The sequence below is a fragment of the Centroberyx affinis genome, unplaced genomic scaffold (genome assembly GCF_046629955.1).
Source record: "Centroberyx affinis isolate AG114_WGS23_722 - 3 ecotype Tasmania unplaced genomic scaffold, CSIRO-AGI_Caff_v1 ptg002125l_1, whole genome shotgun sequence".
NCBI classification, from domain to species: Eukaryota; Metazoa; Chordata; class Actinopteri; order Beryciformes; family Berycidae; genus Centroberyx; species Centroberyx affinis.
The window spans coordinates 13,097-30,777 of record NW_027280447.1 but is presented as its reverse complement, the minus strand read 5'-3'; the positions used below and the strand labels follow the sequence as shown (position 1 = coordinate 30,777).

Below are 17,681 nucleotides of genomic sequence, written 5' to 3'. Positions count from 1 at the left end.
GCAAGAAGCCTAGCAATGGATCTCGCTGTTTAACCAACAGCTGACTTAGGAGTCAAAATTCTCTGTGGGTCCAAGTTCTACAGGTATGTAAGAGACAAAATATATATAGGTCCAAAATTGATAATTCCACTTGTTTCCCATGTTTTGGAGAAAAAGGTGTCACTGTCAAGGCAGAATAAGACAGATCAGGTAGTGACACTTGATTTTTACTTCACTTATCTCATAGAGCCAATGCTAGGTTAAATGACTTGTTCAGGTGGATATTTCTTGCAGCGTGCTCTGTCGAGGGACAGCGAGGCGTGAGTGGAAACACTGACCCAATCAACCTGAGCCAGTGAGCCCAGTGTCTGTTGACCTCCTCGTCTCTGGTTTCCCTCCTGTTCACTTGAAACCTGCTGTCAGTCACTGTATAACGAGGGCACACACACACACACACACACACAGTGAGTAGACTGCTCTCATTCATTCCACATGGACTGTAACCTCTTCCTCCGTCACATCCTCCTTCCTCCAAAACAAGAGATCAGCTTACTGTTGTTTTTCTGCCCTATATTTTCTTCTTTATCGCATCTTTATGCGACCTCTATGGGCTGAATAGCGGGGAGAGAAATTGAAATATGAGCTCATGGAAATAGTAACAAAACTGAACTGTGCCACATTTACATTTTAGGCATTGAGCGGACAATCTTATCGAGAGCGGCTTGCGATGAATGAGCAGGTCGGGCACCGGCCCTGCGCTCAAGGACTCTTTGACAGGCTACATGGCTGTTGATGGACGCTCTGGCTTTTACAGGGATTGAGCCTGTGACCTTTCACTACAGAATAGTCTCTTTGACAGCGAGCCCGTTTCATTTACTTTTTATGCATTTGACACTCTTATCCACGAAAGAGTGAGCAGGTAGTGGTTCACTGTCTTGCTCGAGACTCAACACTTTGACAAGATACATTGCTGTTGATGGACTCATGTTGGCAATGGCAGAACTTGAACCTGCAACCTTCTATTTATGGAAGTGTGTCTCTAACCACTGTGCCAAAAACTGATGAGTTGATATTCAGTTTGAATATATAGGATTTGCTAGATGTTAAAGATGCTACATGATGCATTTTAGCGTCTTTAAATCAGTACTACATTCATTTTGAGACAATAGTATAATTACCGTAAATGAACGAGACCATCACTGAAAAGATTGGCAGCCTCTGCTCTTCGTTTTACATTGTGTGCCACCAGTTTGGATTTGGCGGGAAATCTGCTGGATTGCTTTATGGCACAAAATGAAAGAGGGCGCTGTTCTTCCAGAGCAAAAGATGCTCAAGATTCAAGAGTTTCTGGCAATGGCAGATGGTGGAAGAAGTGAAAAGCCGATGAAAAAAATCACTTCCAACATGTTTATCCTCTTCAGTAAAGCCAAAGAGAAATAGCAATATCCTCTGTGACGGGAAGCAATGGGGTTTATGGGAAATGTGGTCTTTTTAGAAAGACGAACACAAAGAGATGGAGGCTACCATTAGTTTACAGTAATTCTTCCAAGATATCACAATTATTATGACATATATTGATGTTTAAAAATGCTACATGGACCACATTTAATAAATTACAACTATGTGTGTGTGCCTCGCTGTGGGTTAACAGCAGTGCGTGAGTAGTTTACTGCAGGCTGAGCTCAGCAGAAGGATTGAATTAGGAGCGGTGAGAGGCTGAGTGGGGCTAATTGGGAGCGACAGGGCCTGGTCAGTGTCTTAAGACCCAGCTCACTGCAGTAGCCCAGGTCAGCCACACACACAAACCGGCCTGTACAGCGGACACTGTAATGGAAACGAAAGCTGCCAATGATTGCACTATGTCACCCAGCTAAAAACAAAAATCTATGTACAGTAGAAAGGCAAAAAATGAAGACTATTGATTGTTAGGACTCAAAAAGCTTTTTTGGCCTTAGGCAATTATGAATCATAGCTTGCTATTCTGTGTGTTCTCGCACGGTGCGTTTTGTCCATTAACTGAGTCATGCATTCATCCAAGGTTAGGCGAGAACTGAACACAACCGAGCTAACCTGACCTTATCAGGCTTTGCTAGCACAGCGCTTCACACTTTATCTGTTAATAACTAAATGTCTATGGAGCTCGCAATAAAAGCAGGTAAAGAGAGCGATATAAGTGTACACTTTGCACCGTAACACCTTGTTTATGGTGCCTTCTCATTGGTTATGGTTATTGCTGGAGTCTACATCCTACTGTGGGCCCACTGGCTACATGTTAGGCCAGAATGCTAATGTGCTGTTGTCGGTGTGAGAAAAGCGGAAGTGGAGCTGAATGCGATCATTAATCGCGCGCGCTACAATGGCGTCCATATGGAGAGGGCATGGCCGTGCATGGAGAAGCGGAGGAGGCCACAATGGGCTCGATCCAACCCCGTCAGGCCAGGCCCTCTCTACTGTAACGTGCCGCATGACAAATGAGGCAACAAATCACACATTAACAAAATGGCATTGTGTGGAAATAAGAGAGAAAGGAAGAGAGGGAGGGGAGATGTTTTTTGACCTGACTCATGGTGATGCCAAAGAGGAGAGAAGGGAAGGGAAGGGGGGGGGGGGGGGGTAGTGCTGCTGCTCGGTGTGTAAATCATCCAGGTTGAATGGCTGCCAGGTAGTGAGCCAGCTTCTCACGCATTCAGAGAGAGACAGAGAGAAAGAGACAGAGAGAGAGAGAGGTAGACAGATAGGGGAAGCAGCTTAAGATTCTCAGGCTATAGAAGGGGAAGGTGATGCAAGCGCGCCACTTTCTAACCACAGACAGGATTGAAACACTGACCCTAACCATTAGCCAACGCACTACAGCCTTCGTCCCACGCGACCCGGGGGGGAGCTCGGCCCCCTCGGAGGCTCGGAGCGGAGCGAGTCGGGACGGAAACACATCATTCCCCGGCTAACGGGCAGAAGTTCAATTAGATGCACCGCCTCGAACGGACTAGGATTCAATTATGTAAAGAACGAGTTACGGTTGAAGGATGGAAATAAACAAGGTGCTCTGATGTTTTATTCATCCCACACACACCGAAATACCTCCTGCATTAAACAGCGGCAGCCGGCAGCTTCCACCGAGTTTTGCAGCCTATTGAAAGTGTTGTTTGCCTTAAAGTCACAGATTTAGAGGGGGAGCAATTATCGTAATTGCAGATGTGTTTTTTTTTTTTTGATGATTTCGTCGCTTTCCTACGGGCAGCTAACAGAGCTGTAGAGTGGATTTAATGACTGCTAAGGTAGCTTTGACAAATGAACATGGAAAAAAATGATAAAGATTACCCCACAAAATTGTCCAATGCTGTGATAGCTTATTTCCAAAGCGTGAACCGACATGAATGACAACATTGTATAAACCGTGTGCGTATCAGTTCTAGATTTTCGTGGATCGTCAGACAGATTGACCTGACCGAACGAAACGTACGACACACGTGATCTATATGCAAACGCGTGTCTTTGGAGCGCTGTTGTCGGCCAGAAGACAATAATCCAGCTTCTCCGTTCCAAGTGTCCTTTCCCTCCGCTCGGAGCACGCCGGCCCCATCACAGCCTGTGGCGTCAGTTTAGCATGCAGAGCAGCAGCTCTCCGAACGCCCACCACCAATGAATCATGCACACTCTCACACAAGCACACACACACACACACACACACACAACCAGACACACACATAACATTTAATCTCACATACGCATAGCCGACAGCTCGTTAATTTTACACTCCATAAAGGCGTGAAGAGCATTGCATCAATATCTAACACAATCGCTTTGCTGAGACCAGCAGATAAAAAAAACACACACACACGCACAGAAGTAAATACAATAGTTAATCATCATAACTGGTGTGTGCTGGGCGTTATAAATCCGCACATAGGACATGTACACACAGGATATGTACACTAGTGGTGTTGCAGGCTTGAAATGTAGAGAAGGCAAATAGAACGTTGCAATGCAGCATCGCGGCAAATATCCCACCGAGCCGTAGCGACAGGACGTCTGCCCTTTCCTCTCAGAGCGATGCGGCCGATGTGATCCCGCGGGAAAAAAACGACAGGAGGAAACAAAGTAATACCTTCGGCAAACAGTTCCCGCTCAGGAGCTCAGCAGGTTGATCAGGTCCTGAGAGAGACCTGCGACCTGCAAAAAAAAAAAAACACATGAAGGCACTCTTTGTTTCTCTTAACGGTAGGAGGAAATGAAAAGATAGGAGGAAATCGTTGTGCTTTTTTTTTTTTCCGTTTCCATGTCGCTCTGCAGATAAGGAATCGTTAACGAGGAATTTTGGTGGGGCCTTGGGGGTCTTGATTGAAAACGTGGCGGCTGACAGAATCATGAGAGACCCTGACCTTCTCTCCTCTTCCCGCTCGCTCCACCTCAAAGGCAGCCGTCACCGCAAGTGATTCATTGGCACACCGAGTGAGAGCAAAACACACACACACACACACACACACACACACACACACACACACACACGGACGGAGGGCCAAGCCAAGCCGAACGTGTCACCTCAGAAGGTCACTGTATGGAAAGATGGAAGGTGACACCTGCTGACACCGGAAGCCCTGCCCCCCCCCCCCCCCCTCACCGTTCCTCGTCCCCCTTCAGTAAGGAAGATGGCAAGGTTGGGATTCAGCACACACACACACACACACACACACACACACACATCTCAATATGAGTCCCAATCATTGACACACATCTCGACATCCTCTCGGGCCTCGGGTTGAGAGTTGAAACCTGCAGGCAGCAGCTCCACACTGTACACACACAGAGACTCTTTCTCAGCCTGAGAGCCACGGCAGCAGAATGTGGCTCTATTGATTTGCTATAGCAGGAACTGTAGGCTATTAAAAAGAGAAAATATCCCCCCCCTGCCCCCCCCCCCCGCCCCAGCCCCGAGAAAAGGCCAGTACACAGGGGAGAACAGCGAGGAGGAGAGAAAATAACAACAACCGATATGATGAAAACACTTCATATGCAACGTGATCCCACCGAGCGGCTGATGAAAAGCCCACTAGTGAGGGAGAGAGAGGGAGAGAGAGAGAGAGAGAGAGAGGTTGGAGTGCAAGAGAGCAGGCGCAAATGGGTTTCCATCACCGTGTTGAGTAATAAAGTCAGATTGCGTTGTATTTCAAAATGCCTCTCGGTTGACTCTGTTCTTCACCGGTGGACAACAATCTCTCACTTACCAATCTGTGGGGCGGCACATGCACCCATGCAGACCCTGGCACCCGTCCCGCCAGCGCAGTCCTAGTTACATAACGCCCCGAGTTTTTCCTCTACTTCCTCTTTCACCCCACCTGATACCTCCACAGGGTTTCCCCCCTCTCCCCTTTTTTTTCCCCTCTCCTCACCTCCACATCCACTCCACCTCCCCACACAACGCCCATCTCTCCTTCCAACTGTTACGTGTCCCTCCGTTCCCCTCTGATCCCGCGCTCCCTCTCCTCCTCTCCCTTCCATCAAGTGGCGGTATATATATATATATCGGCTCGCCCCGCTGCCGCCGGCTAGGGCGGCGCTTTGAACCCGAGGATGAAAGAGCTGATCCCGTAATGAGAATCTTAATACTGAGAAACTGTTTTGGGGCTCGATCGCGCGCACGCACACACACACACACACACACACACACACACACAGGCCGCATGCACACACACACACACACACACACCAAAAGCTTCTGAAAAAAAGTGAATTTACAGTGCAGCTCCGCTCACAGCTCTGTTGCATGTCTAATGCGAGCTATTTTGAAATTCTGCTGCCGCATGAAAGTTGAGCTATAGTGGTTATGCAATTTCAAAGTATCGGTCGCTCTTGTTGCGGATGGGTTGCAATGCATATGCTCAGAGCGCAGATCTGCCCCTTTTACAGGAGTAAACAACTGATACGGGTGTTAGTGGGGCTTGTAAACTAGTAAACACTGACTCCACGCTCATTAAGCATGACTGAGTTCCACTCCCATTGCAGATTCTATTAAAGCTGCATCTGTGCATGCAGAACAGAGGGTGAGAGGTGAGGAAGACTTATAACTGTATCATTCCAACATGTTTTGCCAACAAGAAGGCCTCTAAGCTTTCCAGGTCATAACTGGCATTTCATATTTATAGTCCATTCTCATAAAATCTTGATGTGAGGATCCTATGGGAAGCAGTCATTCCTGAGGTCTGCTTGTTACACATGACATGGCTTCACATTTCTAGACAGTAGACACTGTTGTCATCCTGCTATGCTCCTGTATACATGTCCCTTGTGGTTTGTGATGGCAGCCAAATGCTGTGTTGTTACACAAGGTTCTAATCTAAAACAGGAGGAGTAGTCGACGTCAGGCCTTGACTGTGTGTCATGCTTTGAGCGTCTCAAACAATTGCCTCGAAGGAATCAGAAGAATGCAGAGTGCTAAATTAAGGATGTCAGGGAAGTATAACCACTGTACCGAGAGTCAAGGAGTTCACCGCATTGTCAGGCTAACAAAGGATAAGCAAGGTGGGGAATACATTCTTTGAATTTCAGCGTGTGTACGGCTGCGCTCCCTCTCAGATAAGGAGCGGCTAAGATAAATACTGAGGTAATACATACTGAAGCTTCCGAGCTCATACCCACTCACTGTTTGGTATTAGCAAAAGCACAGCAGTGAGATACAGCGGAGAATTGACTGAATGTAATATGTTGAATATGTGAAGTAACATTACAAAGGTAAAAACAGAATGGCAGGATTTGTTTTGTACATCCTGAGGGCCACACATCAAAGAAGACGTCAGATGGGTCGATACCACAGAAAGGTTTGGAGCTGGTGTTGTGGAATGAAAGCCGCTATCGACCCGCGGAGCAATGATCTGAAGCTGATGTTACTTCAGCCGGCAGATTTCCCCGCAGCGCTCGCTCTCGACGAGTCCTAAAAACGGCACAGATGTGGATCTCTTCCATTCCACCTTGACCTTTTTACTGAATATCGCGCGGCGCATCAGAACGCCATTTACTCTCTCGGCTAGTGAAATATTTAAACCGCGGGGAGGAGTGCAGCGCTCTCTCCTCTCTCGGCAGCGATGTGACATGAGGCAGACTGCGCGGCCGTCTCTATTTTGATAGGATCCATAAATGAAACATGGCTGCGGGATGACGCGGCCTCGACGCGGACCAACAAAGAGCGTTTAGCCAAAGCTTTCATATTCACCGTTTACCGCTGCAATCGAAACTCAAACAACCTTACACCTGCCCTAACCCCAAACCTTAGAGGCAAGGGAGCAAAAGTTGACTTCTTCCTCCTCTCACTTCCCATTCCATCAGCCATTAAAAACCATAAGGAGGAGCAGGAAGAAGCGGAAGCAGAGGAATAGTGATGGATGCTTTTCCTAATATTCCTCGGAGCGACTGGCTGACCGCACTCTCACCGGCCAGAGAGAGGAATTCTCCGGCGGTGACTCAACTCGGGGTGGTTCCCTCTCGGCCTATACGTCCTCAAGTCACATAACACATGGCAACCAGCGCACAATACTCCAACACATCCACCCCTCCCTTCCAGCTGACCAAGAGTGTATACAAGAGATATAGCGTCCTTATGTGACTGCAATAAATTAGCAGGATAGGGAATAAAACCGCCCTAAATCCAGATGTGTAAAGATACTTTCATCATAGCTTGCTCCAAAAGAGCCAGATGCTTCTGGGTAGCTCATCATGAATAATCTTTATTTATCTGCAGGGATATGAAAAGAAAAAAAAAAACATGGCCACGGCCTTCTAGGTTACCTGTTTCCACTTGTTCGATTCTCTCAGCTCGGTGTGGATTACAAAAAAATAGAGCATGAGGAAACCTCTTTAGGAAGACCTGGTTCAACTATGGAGATTTTTTTCCCCAAATAGGTCACTGCTGAGTGTGGGAAGTAGGTTGCCCCAGACCCATATGACAGGGTTTCGAAAGCAAATAGCCAAACGCTAAACTATTTAATCAGCTGAATTCCTGCCTCATGTCTTAATGCTGCTGAGTCCTTGAACAGGCAGTGTGTATGTGACTCGGCCTGCTGATAGAAAATCTGCACAGTAACACCAAACTAACACTAAACCTAAATGGTTTTAGGGTCTGGGCTTCCTTATATCATCACCCCCCTCTTCCCTCCAGTCTGTATCACCATTACAATTAGTGAGTGAAAGTTAGCCCGGTCTCAGAGTGGCCAAAACAAATGCAGCCTTATCTCTATGGTGCAGAAGCAAGAGCAGTTACACACAAACACATACACACACACACACACACACACACACACACACACACACAGAGGCAGTCGCAGAGATTAGAGAGGAGACTGCGCCCGGGCTTCCTATTATTAGAGCAGAGGTTTATGGTCGGAGAGAGCTGCAGGGAATCACTGAGATTAAATTACACAGACGGGGAACATCAAATACAGGAGAAACTTCCAGGGCTCCCGGAGAGAATGATGGGCTTTGGATGAGTCGGGAATAGAGTGGGAGAGATAGCAGAGGGAGAGAGGGGGGAGAGGGAGACGTATTACACCCGAGCCGTCTCTCCATCACTTCCTCGGGCCACACCGGGTCCTGCGGCCGGAGCGCCACAGGTTCTAGCTCTAAAACCAGACACGGCAATGGTGGACCCGGTGCAAAATGGCCGACGCGTGCATACAAAGAGAGACAACAGTGGTTTCTGCATCATTCAAGATCACTGATGTATTTAAAGTGGTAATCCATGAGAGATTTTGTGGGCGTCTTTGGTGCTCAGCGCTCATTGCTGCGGTGTTTCTGCACTGCACTTCCCAGAAATCACCTGTCAATCAACCGGAAAAACATAAAACGCATCACTTCCTCTATGCCAGGAAAGACCTACCAGACACTTTAGAGCAGCGAATGCGAAAGCTTTCACGCACTGGCTATAGGTTGAATCACTCTTGTGCTATATCAGAGAGTAACAAAACAAAAAAAAAAGACATTTATTTATGCGAAAACGTCATAGATCATTACTGTAATGGCTGAAAGTGCGTTATGACGCAACGCTTTCGGCATCATCCACCGGGCTTCAGCCTCGCTTTGACTTCTCCGACGGGAGCGGAGATAAAGACGTTCATTTGCATATCGGTGTTTGATATCTGACTTGTGCGAAGGTAGTATTTAATACCATGTGACAGGCAAATCAAATCCGCTTTTTTCACATTAACGGCAGTGGCGGAGATAAAACAAAATAGGATGGCTCGCAGTAGGGGAGAGCGTGCCCCCATTATCCCCCCTGGTACACCGCTGTGGAAACTCCTGACACTGCCATTTTCAGACTGATTATCTGTATAGGGGCCCAATACCTGGGGGGACTCAAGTGTTTTTGTCAACCTCCCACATCATAATAAACCGGGTTGTACCTGTGAAAAGAAAGAAATTTCCAGCGCATGTGATTTGTCTGTGGCCTAATTCTACAGCACGTCCGCTCCCGCTCCGGCCCGGGCCATTATCGGCGTGAAAAAGGTGAAGGGAAACGTGTTGTCATGGCTACGTTGGCTTTTGCATCGGAAAAAAAGCGTCTTTGTATCTCTCTCCTTTTTGTCTCTCGTCGCTTTCCTTGGCCCCTCCCCTGTCGACCTGCCTGCTTTTCCAGCTCCTCTTCATGCCTCTGACTCGGGGGAGACCCCACCCTTGGCTCTCCTCTCGTTTCTTTTTTTTCAGGGCGTTAACGTCGCTACAGGTTGTGATGATGCAGGTGCGTGAGGAATTTTTTTTTTTTTTTTTTTAAGCGTAGGGCTACTCCCCTGCTGTGAAGTCAGGCATGGAGTTGGGTGGGGGGTGGTGGGGGGGGGGGTTGAGCGAGAGGCGAGGATTCTCCTACGGTGACGCAGAAAAACCCCTGCAAGGTTCTATTTTTAAACCTATTGAAGTGTGTGCGGGCGACACCCTTTCGTCACTGTAACCTTCAGCCGGGGCCTGGAATCGAACCACAACAAACGGAGAGAGAGAGAGAAAGAGAGAGGGTGAAGAGGGAAGGAGAAAGCACGATAGCGGCGATACATTAAGCGTTCGGCTCTTGCTCTCCTCGCCGGCTTTATGGAGTCACAATGAAATATGGATTATGCCTCCATATTGCTGCTTTTAGGCTGAATGATTGTCTGGCTCGGAGTAAGAATAGGGTCGGCTGGATGAGCCCCACTAAAATGACTTGGCAACACTTGAAAGCAGCGACTGACTGAGGTTCCATCCCCCGGCCAAACACAACACAGCCCGCATTCATTAAAGTCTCAGCTACGGGGTTTATCGGCGAATAACACCGACTGTTTGTTTTCCACTCATCCTCTTTATCCCCCCCCCCCCCCTCCTCTCTTTTTTTTTCAATAAAGCGAAATGTTGACTTAGATGTTCTGGCAAGATTCCTCGAGTTGCAGATGTTGCTTCCCCCCCCCCCCCCCCCCCCTCCCCCCCGGTTATCTCCAGAGCCGGAGCGCCTCCTGAAATGTCACTGTCATACTGTACATGCCAAACCCAATAACCAGGAACAGGTGCTTCTCTCATTCGTGGAGGTGGTCACAGCTATAAGCGGGCCTGTGGCTCTGATCATGCACTTATATAGCGTTCTGCGTGTTGATCAAGGTCAAAACCGTCGCTAACGTCTAGGGATGGGACGATATATATGGAAATTCAATATATCGCGATGCAAAAATGTGACGACGCGTATCGCGGGGCAGAAAAATGAATCGCGATATTATTTGATATCACAAATGAGACGCTTGACCATCACAATTTCACAAGCTCTCCGTCCAAATTATATTATTTACACTTTGTAATGACATTTTTAAATTGTTGTTTACATTCTAGCAAGCCAGTGACATTGCTAGAGCGATCTGTGCCTCAGAAATAAACATAATTCTGCACGGTCATACTTTGTTGACTGTGAAACCTTTATTTATTAAATCGTATGGTTGTATTGAATCATGAACCTCATATCGCATATCAAAAACATATCATCCCATCCCTCCTAACATCTCTAAACAATTACAGGATGAAAAAATGTGTATATACTCAAAAAGTTCAAAGCAGAAAGCTGTGTTTACAAAACTACATGAAAGAATCATCAGAAGTGGACCATAACCAGGACAAGAACTAGTCTAATAGACAACAGAGATGACTAAAATCAAGATTAAAATGAGTTATTGCTGTGTTCAAAATAATTCTCCACTGTTTTCCCCCAGCTCATCCCCATGGAAAGTTCTTCACCTCTGGCCTACTGATCTAAAAGCCTCATCTGGTATCAGCTACAGCCCCCTGGTAGCAGTGAAAATATACACTGGAATTCCCTCCCAACCCTTTCCCCTGTTCCCTGGCACCGCTCTCAAATACTTGGATGCGTGTGTCTCTTCCTTGCTGGAAGCCTCCGGGATAAGTAGCGCACACCATTGTGTGAAGACGGGGCCGAAGCGTATCCTTTGCACTCTGGAATGAGTCACTCTGGCTTGCCCTTTGCCTCGTAAACAATGAGTTTACACTGCAAGGAGAGACTCCACGCCGTTTGGCCTCATGTCCAGGCTTTAAAACCTACAACAACATTCTGACAATGCGGTGAGATCATCCCACTTGTTTCCAGTGCGGTTTCACTTTTCTAGAAACAAGTGTCCATATCTTGGAACAATTAGAATAAGGCAGATCATTCTAGTATGAAGAATATGAACATGAAAACCCTTGAAACAAGCTGAAAGTGACATTATCTCACCCCATTAGCAGATTTGTGTCATTTGTTCTAAGAAAAATATGTTTTTGAGACTCAATATGAGGTCACCAGTCTCCTTGGCTTAGAAACACCCATTAGAATAAACACAAGTCCTAAAATGTTGAGTGGAAGACATTGCTGGGCGTGAGAGAGATATGATAAGAGCTTGTATGTAATATGTGCAGCTCATGCTAGGGAATGGATCTGTGGAGTGAGTGAGAGCACACTCCGGCCCAGACAAGATGGAGTCACAGCAAGGCAACACCCCGGACCCTGGGAGTCTCCCAGCTGGTGTGACACCAGACCATCTGTGGGCCTGTTTACCCCAATGAGCCGAGGAGGTGGTCGCGTGGAACTGTGTTTAACTGTGTGTGTGTGTGTGTGTGTGTGTGTGTGTGTGTGTGTTCGACATTGTTTTCCACTCGGACTGCGTGGCTTGAAAGACTTCAATGCCCATTGAAAAGGAACAATTTGAACTAAAGACTAAAATAGTTTCCCCCCGGTACAGGCCGACCCAATTAATTACAGCAGTGCACACAATGCAAAAAAAAAAGGACTTTGCCTTGGATAGTTAAGAGTGCTGGCAATAGCAATGACTGGATATATGGCTTAGGGGCACAAGCAGTAATCACTGATCACTGCAGTCTGACACAGCAGCATAGGACATATATCCTTATGAAATCAGCCCTCTTGGAAGTCTACAGTCAGGCTGCTTCGGATGTCGACTATCAACCAGTGCGGTTACCTGGTTACTCTGTAATCTGACAAGGAACCAGTTGCGAAAACAAAGAGCAGTATCTAGGTGGACAAAGGCATTAACATTACTCATAAGCTCCACCAAGAATGTTTTGAATGTGGCAGTGCGTTGGGAGGGTACGATCGCAACTCGCAGAAATAGCTTTTCCTTCTGATCCTCCATAAGTTTCCTCCCTCAAGCGCTTGAGGAATTAATTTGCACCACCAATCTAGACTGAGATTTATATTTCATTAACACAAACCTCAGAAATGGGAACCTATTTGTCTCAATTTTGAGATGTACTTCTAATCCGCATCACTTCTGGTAAACAGTGCTTCAGGTACATGTTTAGGTAGATGTTATTGTAAGAAGGCTTTCCATGTGCTTCATCACACGCCACTGAGGCATTATGGGTAGCTATGATTGCCATACCAGTCATCTGCTTCATCATCACACAGAAATGTATGAAAAACTGCCACTGAATGGCAGGCTGTATTTTCTCTTCAAGGATGCCAATATGAAGCAGTCACATGGCCAGTCTAATATAATCCAAAATAAGAGCATCACAGAACGTTCAGTACGAAACAAGGAATTACATAACCGCGCTATAGAGGGCATTTACGCTGTAATTGTCCCCGGGTCAGGCACTTAAAAAAATATAAACACTCACGTAATGTAGTCTCAATCATTTAACAGCGTCTAAACAGGACTTAGGATCTAACAGCATAATTAACTGTGTTTAGGCAGCTGAGTTTGCTGAGCCATAATGGCACGTCCACATACATAACAAGTCCTTCACAAGGGAAGCAGTAGGCGTCATCTGAAGCATAAAAACACAAGCTATTTCCCTCCTCAGACCTTTGCCTCATATGGAACTGCAAATGTGATTATCTCGTTGGTGAGTTAAGCCGTTGAAAGTCTAAACCTTGGTGAATGTTTGGCTTGTTCTTGCGTTACATGGCTGTTTCCTTCACATGACAGTCATCCCGGCCCTAATGATATGGCTGACCAATATGACTAGTGTGCACCTACAAGCTGCCATTCTTATCTCCAAGCCCGTAAACAACATGCACACTGTACGAACAACAACAAAACACAGCCACTTTAAACAAAGAGGGACTGGATGAGGCTTACATGAAACCTTGCGATGGTCATGGTTCATACTGGTACAATGACTTGACACATCACAAATAGCCTTCCACCTGTCTTCACAGCCATGATGTCACATGGCTTCCCTCCATGGGCCAACTCCTCCTGACTAGTGAGACATTAACCTCTTCCCTCAAACCCTGAGCAGATCCAAAGTTTACAGTACATAAAAGCTACATGCGTTGTGTTGCCACAGGGGCAAACTGCACAGTCACTCAGTCTCCAAGCAGTGCCTTTTTTTTACCCTCGAGTTGTCCTTGTGACGTATCGCGGCAAATCCTGACACGTGGCTATCACTACTGCTATATCTGTCCAGGCTGAGGATTGCCCAACAGCCACGGCTGCTATCGGTCAATTATTAAGTCAGAAGTCACTACTGTATTTACCCAACCAATAAATAAGTCCACTGTCCACAGATCATGTTCAACTGTAGTTTATTTTATTAAAAAGACCAGGGTGCAAATATGAAATTAAAAAAAATAAAGACAAGCATATAATTTTTAAGCATTTAATACAAACTTAACAATATAAACTATTTCAGTCCCTCTTGACATGTAAGACACTGACTCAAAATACTTTGTTATACCGTATTTTTATCAAGTATTGCACAATGTAGGTACAAAATTAATATTCATACGATTACATTTTGTCCATAGTATAGCAAAATCTTTTAACCTCTTAACAGAAAATACAATTCTTCTTTCAGAAAAAGCAAATATTCCTACACTTGAATTCCACCACTAAGGAATACTCTGTACACAATCTTTAGAATATTTGATGTATTTTAAAGATGGATTTCTTTAACAATTATCTTTAAAAAAAGAAAAATAAGGAAAAGCTGCTGCAGCCATCACAGATCACTGGAGTAGTAAAAAGATATAAATGCAACACCATGTCATAGAAACAATATATACTCTGATATCTTACAAACTCTGTACTAAATTAAATTATACAATTAGAAAAAGACCAAGTAACCCCACTTAGTAGTGCCAATTCATAAAAATCAGCCTTGTCTTACCACCTGTAAAATACTGTAAGAGGCCAAAACTTGAAGCTTGTATTTTTTTTTTTCCACTTTTTGGAGTATTTTTTTCAACATAGTAAAAAATTATTTTGTGCTTGGTTGGCAAAAAGGAAAAAGAAAAACAATGATGCATGTTGAATTGAAGTAACCAAGCTTGGACATGTTTGTACAACAAGCTTTTTAGTAGAAACAAACTCAAGGGGGCACAGTAAAAACACCCTTGGGCACATGCGCTTGACTGACTAGACACTATTTCCTTGAAAGTCCAGTTTCTAAATGTGCGTTTTGTTTTTCCTTCTCTTTGAGCCACCATCATTCATAAATAACATCTCGACGATGAGTTTAGTTAGCCATGACTGGCTGGAATTGCTGGTTAGAATACTGCATGTTGCTCAGACTGAAGTTGAGGCCATCCATTAGGGACTTGTCGTTGAGGCTTCCATAGGCCGCAAACATGTCAAAGGCATTGTTGTACTGCAGCGGGCCGAGCCCCAGGGAGCCCTCCCCGGGGAACACGGCTCCGGGGCTGGCCTGGCCCTGCAGGCTGGGGAACACAAACTCCTTGGCGTTGGGGGAGAGAGCAGAGGCCTTCTGCTGCTGCTGCTGCTGCTGCTGCTGGCCCAGGCCCAGCCCGTACAGTGAGTGCATGGAGGTGGAGATGGCTTTCTGCTTCAGTAGGGTGTTCACATTCAGGCCCAGGTTATTGGTGGGGGAGGTGCGAGCCGCCTTGTTGCTACTACCGCTGTTGCCATTGTTGTTGTTGCCGCGGCCGCTGCTCTTCATCTTAGTGGAGCCGAACTTGGTGGCGGCAAAGGTGGCAGTGGTGAAGGTTAAGGGCTGGGTGGAGCGTGGCATGAAGGAGGGGCTGACGGCAGCGGACTGCCCGAAAGGAGGGGAGGGGGAGCTGGACTCGGAGGAAGCCCCGACAGGGTCGCTGATTGGCATGAAGACCTGGGCCTCTGGGTTAAAGCTGTTCTTGATCTCCTTGTCCAGCTCTGAACCGTTCTCATTGTTATCATCCACATACAGCACTTTGACCGGTCCCTTCTCCCCAATCTGGTAGGACACCTCAAACGGGTCAATCCACACGCTAAGGTCCTGAGGGAGATTATTCCGGACGTCTTCGATGTCCAGCCCGCTCTCTTTGGCTGCCTGCTCCACCACAGGGTCCACCTTCTCCCCTACATGGATGCACCTGAATCCTGAACCTTTGTATGGCTTATCCGGGTACCAGTGGCCTTCATATTTTTTCTTCAGCTGCCTCTCAAGCTCTTCGCCGAAGATATTCACGCGTCGTCGAGGGAGTTTGTTGTACAAATAGGAAATAATAAAGTTGAGTGCTACTTGGATTTCAAGCTGCATAGCTGCTTCAGTGGTGAGGGTGATTCTTTTTCTGTCACAGAGTTGCTTTTTCTGAGCGTTGCAAAAACCTCCAAGGCAGCAGTGATCAGCGTAATGAAGAAACTCTGATTAAGTGCTTGTTGCTGAAATGGATATCCTTCCTTCAACAGGGTCAGGTTCTGGATCCTGAAACAGAAAGGAAAAAGATGTGGTTATGACACTTAGCCTGACCATAGTGGGGGAAAAAACCCAAAACATACAAGTTTTCAAAAGACAACAATATCAAATTAGATATCATTATGGTTCATGTAGTAATCTTGATTGGCTTCAGATCCTAGCACTCTGCATTCACCATCCACTCCCCCCTCCACACAGCAGTGCTGGATCTCAGCTGTACAATATCAACAGCTATAAATAAACATAGGCCACTGACTCAGAGACAGTGTCAGCAGTGTGTGTTCCCTAGCGGTCTAGTGTGACAGATAAACGCAACCATAGTTGACCTCTGCGGAGGGCGGTGGGTCTGATGGTCGGTGTCAATAGTCAAAAAGGATTTTCGATTGCTTCATTTTGACAGACAGACATGTCCAGGCACAAGTCTTTAAGCTTCCGCCGTGTGCTTCGCCTGGCAGGCTTATTCGAAACTAACCAACCTAACGTTAGCGTCATTCTATTGGTTTCCTGTTGGTTTAGTACTGCTAGGTAGCTAGAAGATTCACGGACAAGATTGCGACGAGGATTGCTGTTACATAATCATCATTGAATTTCTGACCACGGCCATAAAACCCTTTCTACGACACAGCAAGAGATACTCGCTTTAATCACATTGTGATACGGCCCACGTATCAAATGCTCTTTGACAACGAGCCTCTTTGCTCCCTTCTTATCACGGTCGGCTATGATACAGCTAACCAGCTGGCCAACTTAATCGAGGGTGTGAACAGAAATGTACCTAGACACCAGCTAGGGCTAACGTTAGCTCGACCAGCTGGCTATCAGCGCTAGCTTGCTCGGTGACATCGTCTGAATCAAGCAAAAGAAAGGAGCACAGGCAGCAAACGAATACATTTGATTTAAGCAGAGAAAATAATTCGCTTTAATTTGGTTCGGCGACCATTCAAATGATCGATTAGTAACATTCTAGCGCAAGTAAAACTCGAATATTCGTCTATTTAACGACCATTTCACCAGACATTTCAGATCCATGGTTGAAGAATGGATACAGGTAACGCCAGGAACATAATACACGACAATTAAAATGTCCGTTAAAAGGAATGTCTTAGTAACGTTAAGTTACTTACATTGAAATTCACAGCAGGTCCTTCTTGCACTACTGTCCGCTTCAGCAAACGTTAATACACTTGCACAGCTCCGGCTAACTAAACTAGCTTGCTAAAGGAGCTATAAAATGATGTTGCCGTCGTAGTGTCTCTGCAGTGCTCCAGGCGAATTTGTTGATGTGGGGTGTATTTGAATTCCGGCTAAACAGGCTATCAAGCTAACTCCCCACTGCCTGGGAGTTTTTACAACTCTGTCCTTTAAAACTTGGGCTGATTTGTTTATATAGTAGTCCTCCGCCACGGACATGAAGGAGGCGGTGATGCGGCTCGCAGAGGTCAACACCCAGTAAAGCATTTCTATTGGCCAAGCACGGCGTCGTCATTTAAAGCCACCCAGATTCCCTTTGTGATTGGAGAAACGTATGCTCAATCAACTGCAGGGGTTCTATTTACGGT

The 17,681-nt window shown here is 46.2% G+C and overlaps 1 protein-coding gene across 1 annotated transcript; it reads right to left on the bottom strand.

The window, feature by feature from the left end:
* Positions 1–14,153: 14,153 nt before the first annotated feature.
* On the bottom strand, positions 14,154–17,464 carry LOC139654631 (protein Tob1-like). The gene is made up of 2 exons (XM_071531746.1): positions 17,247–17,464; positions 14,154–16,131 (listed from the first exon to the last, which is right to left on the bottom strand). Exon 2 carries the CDS (start codon positions 15,964–15,966, stop codon positions 14,947–14,949), a length of 1,020 nt encoding a protein of 339 aa, XP_071387847.1. The 5' UTR covers positions 15,967–16,131; positions 17,247–17,464; the 3' UTR covers positions 14,154–14,946.
* Between the last annotated feature and the right edge of the window lie 217 nt (positions 17,465–17,681).

Excerpts from the sequence above, each read along its gene's own strand:
- LOC139654631 (XM_071531746.1), bottom strand. The coding sequence starts at position 15,966 with ATGCAGCTTGAAATCCAAGTAGCACTCAACTTTATTATTTCCTATTTG.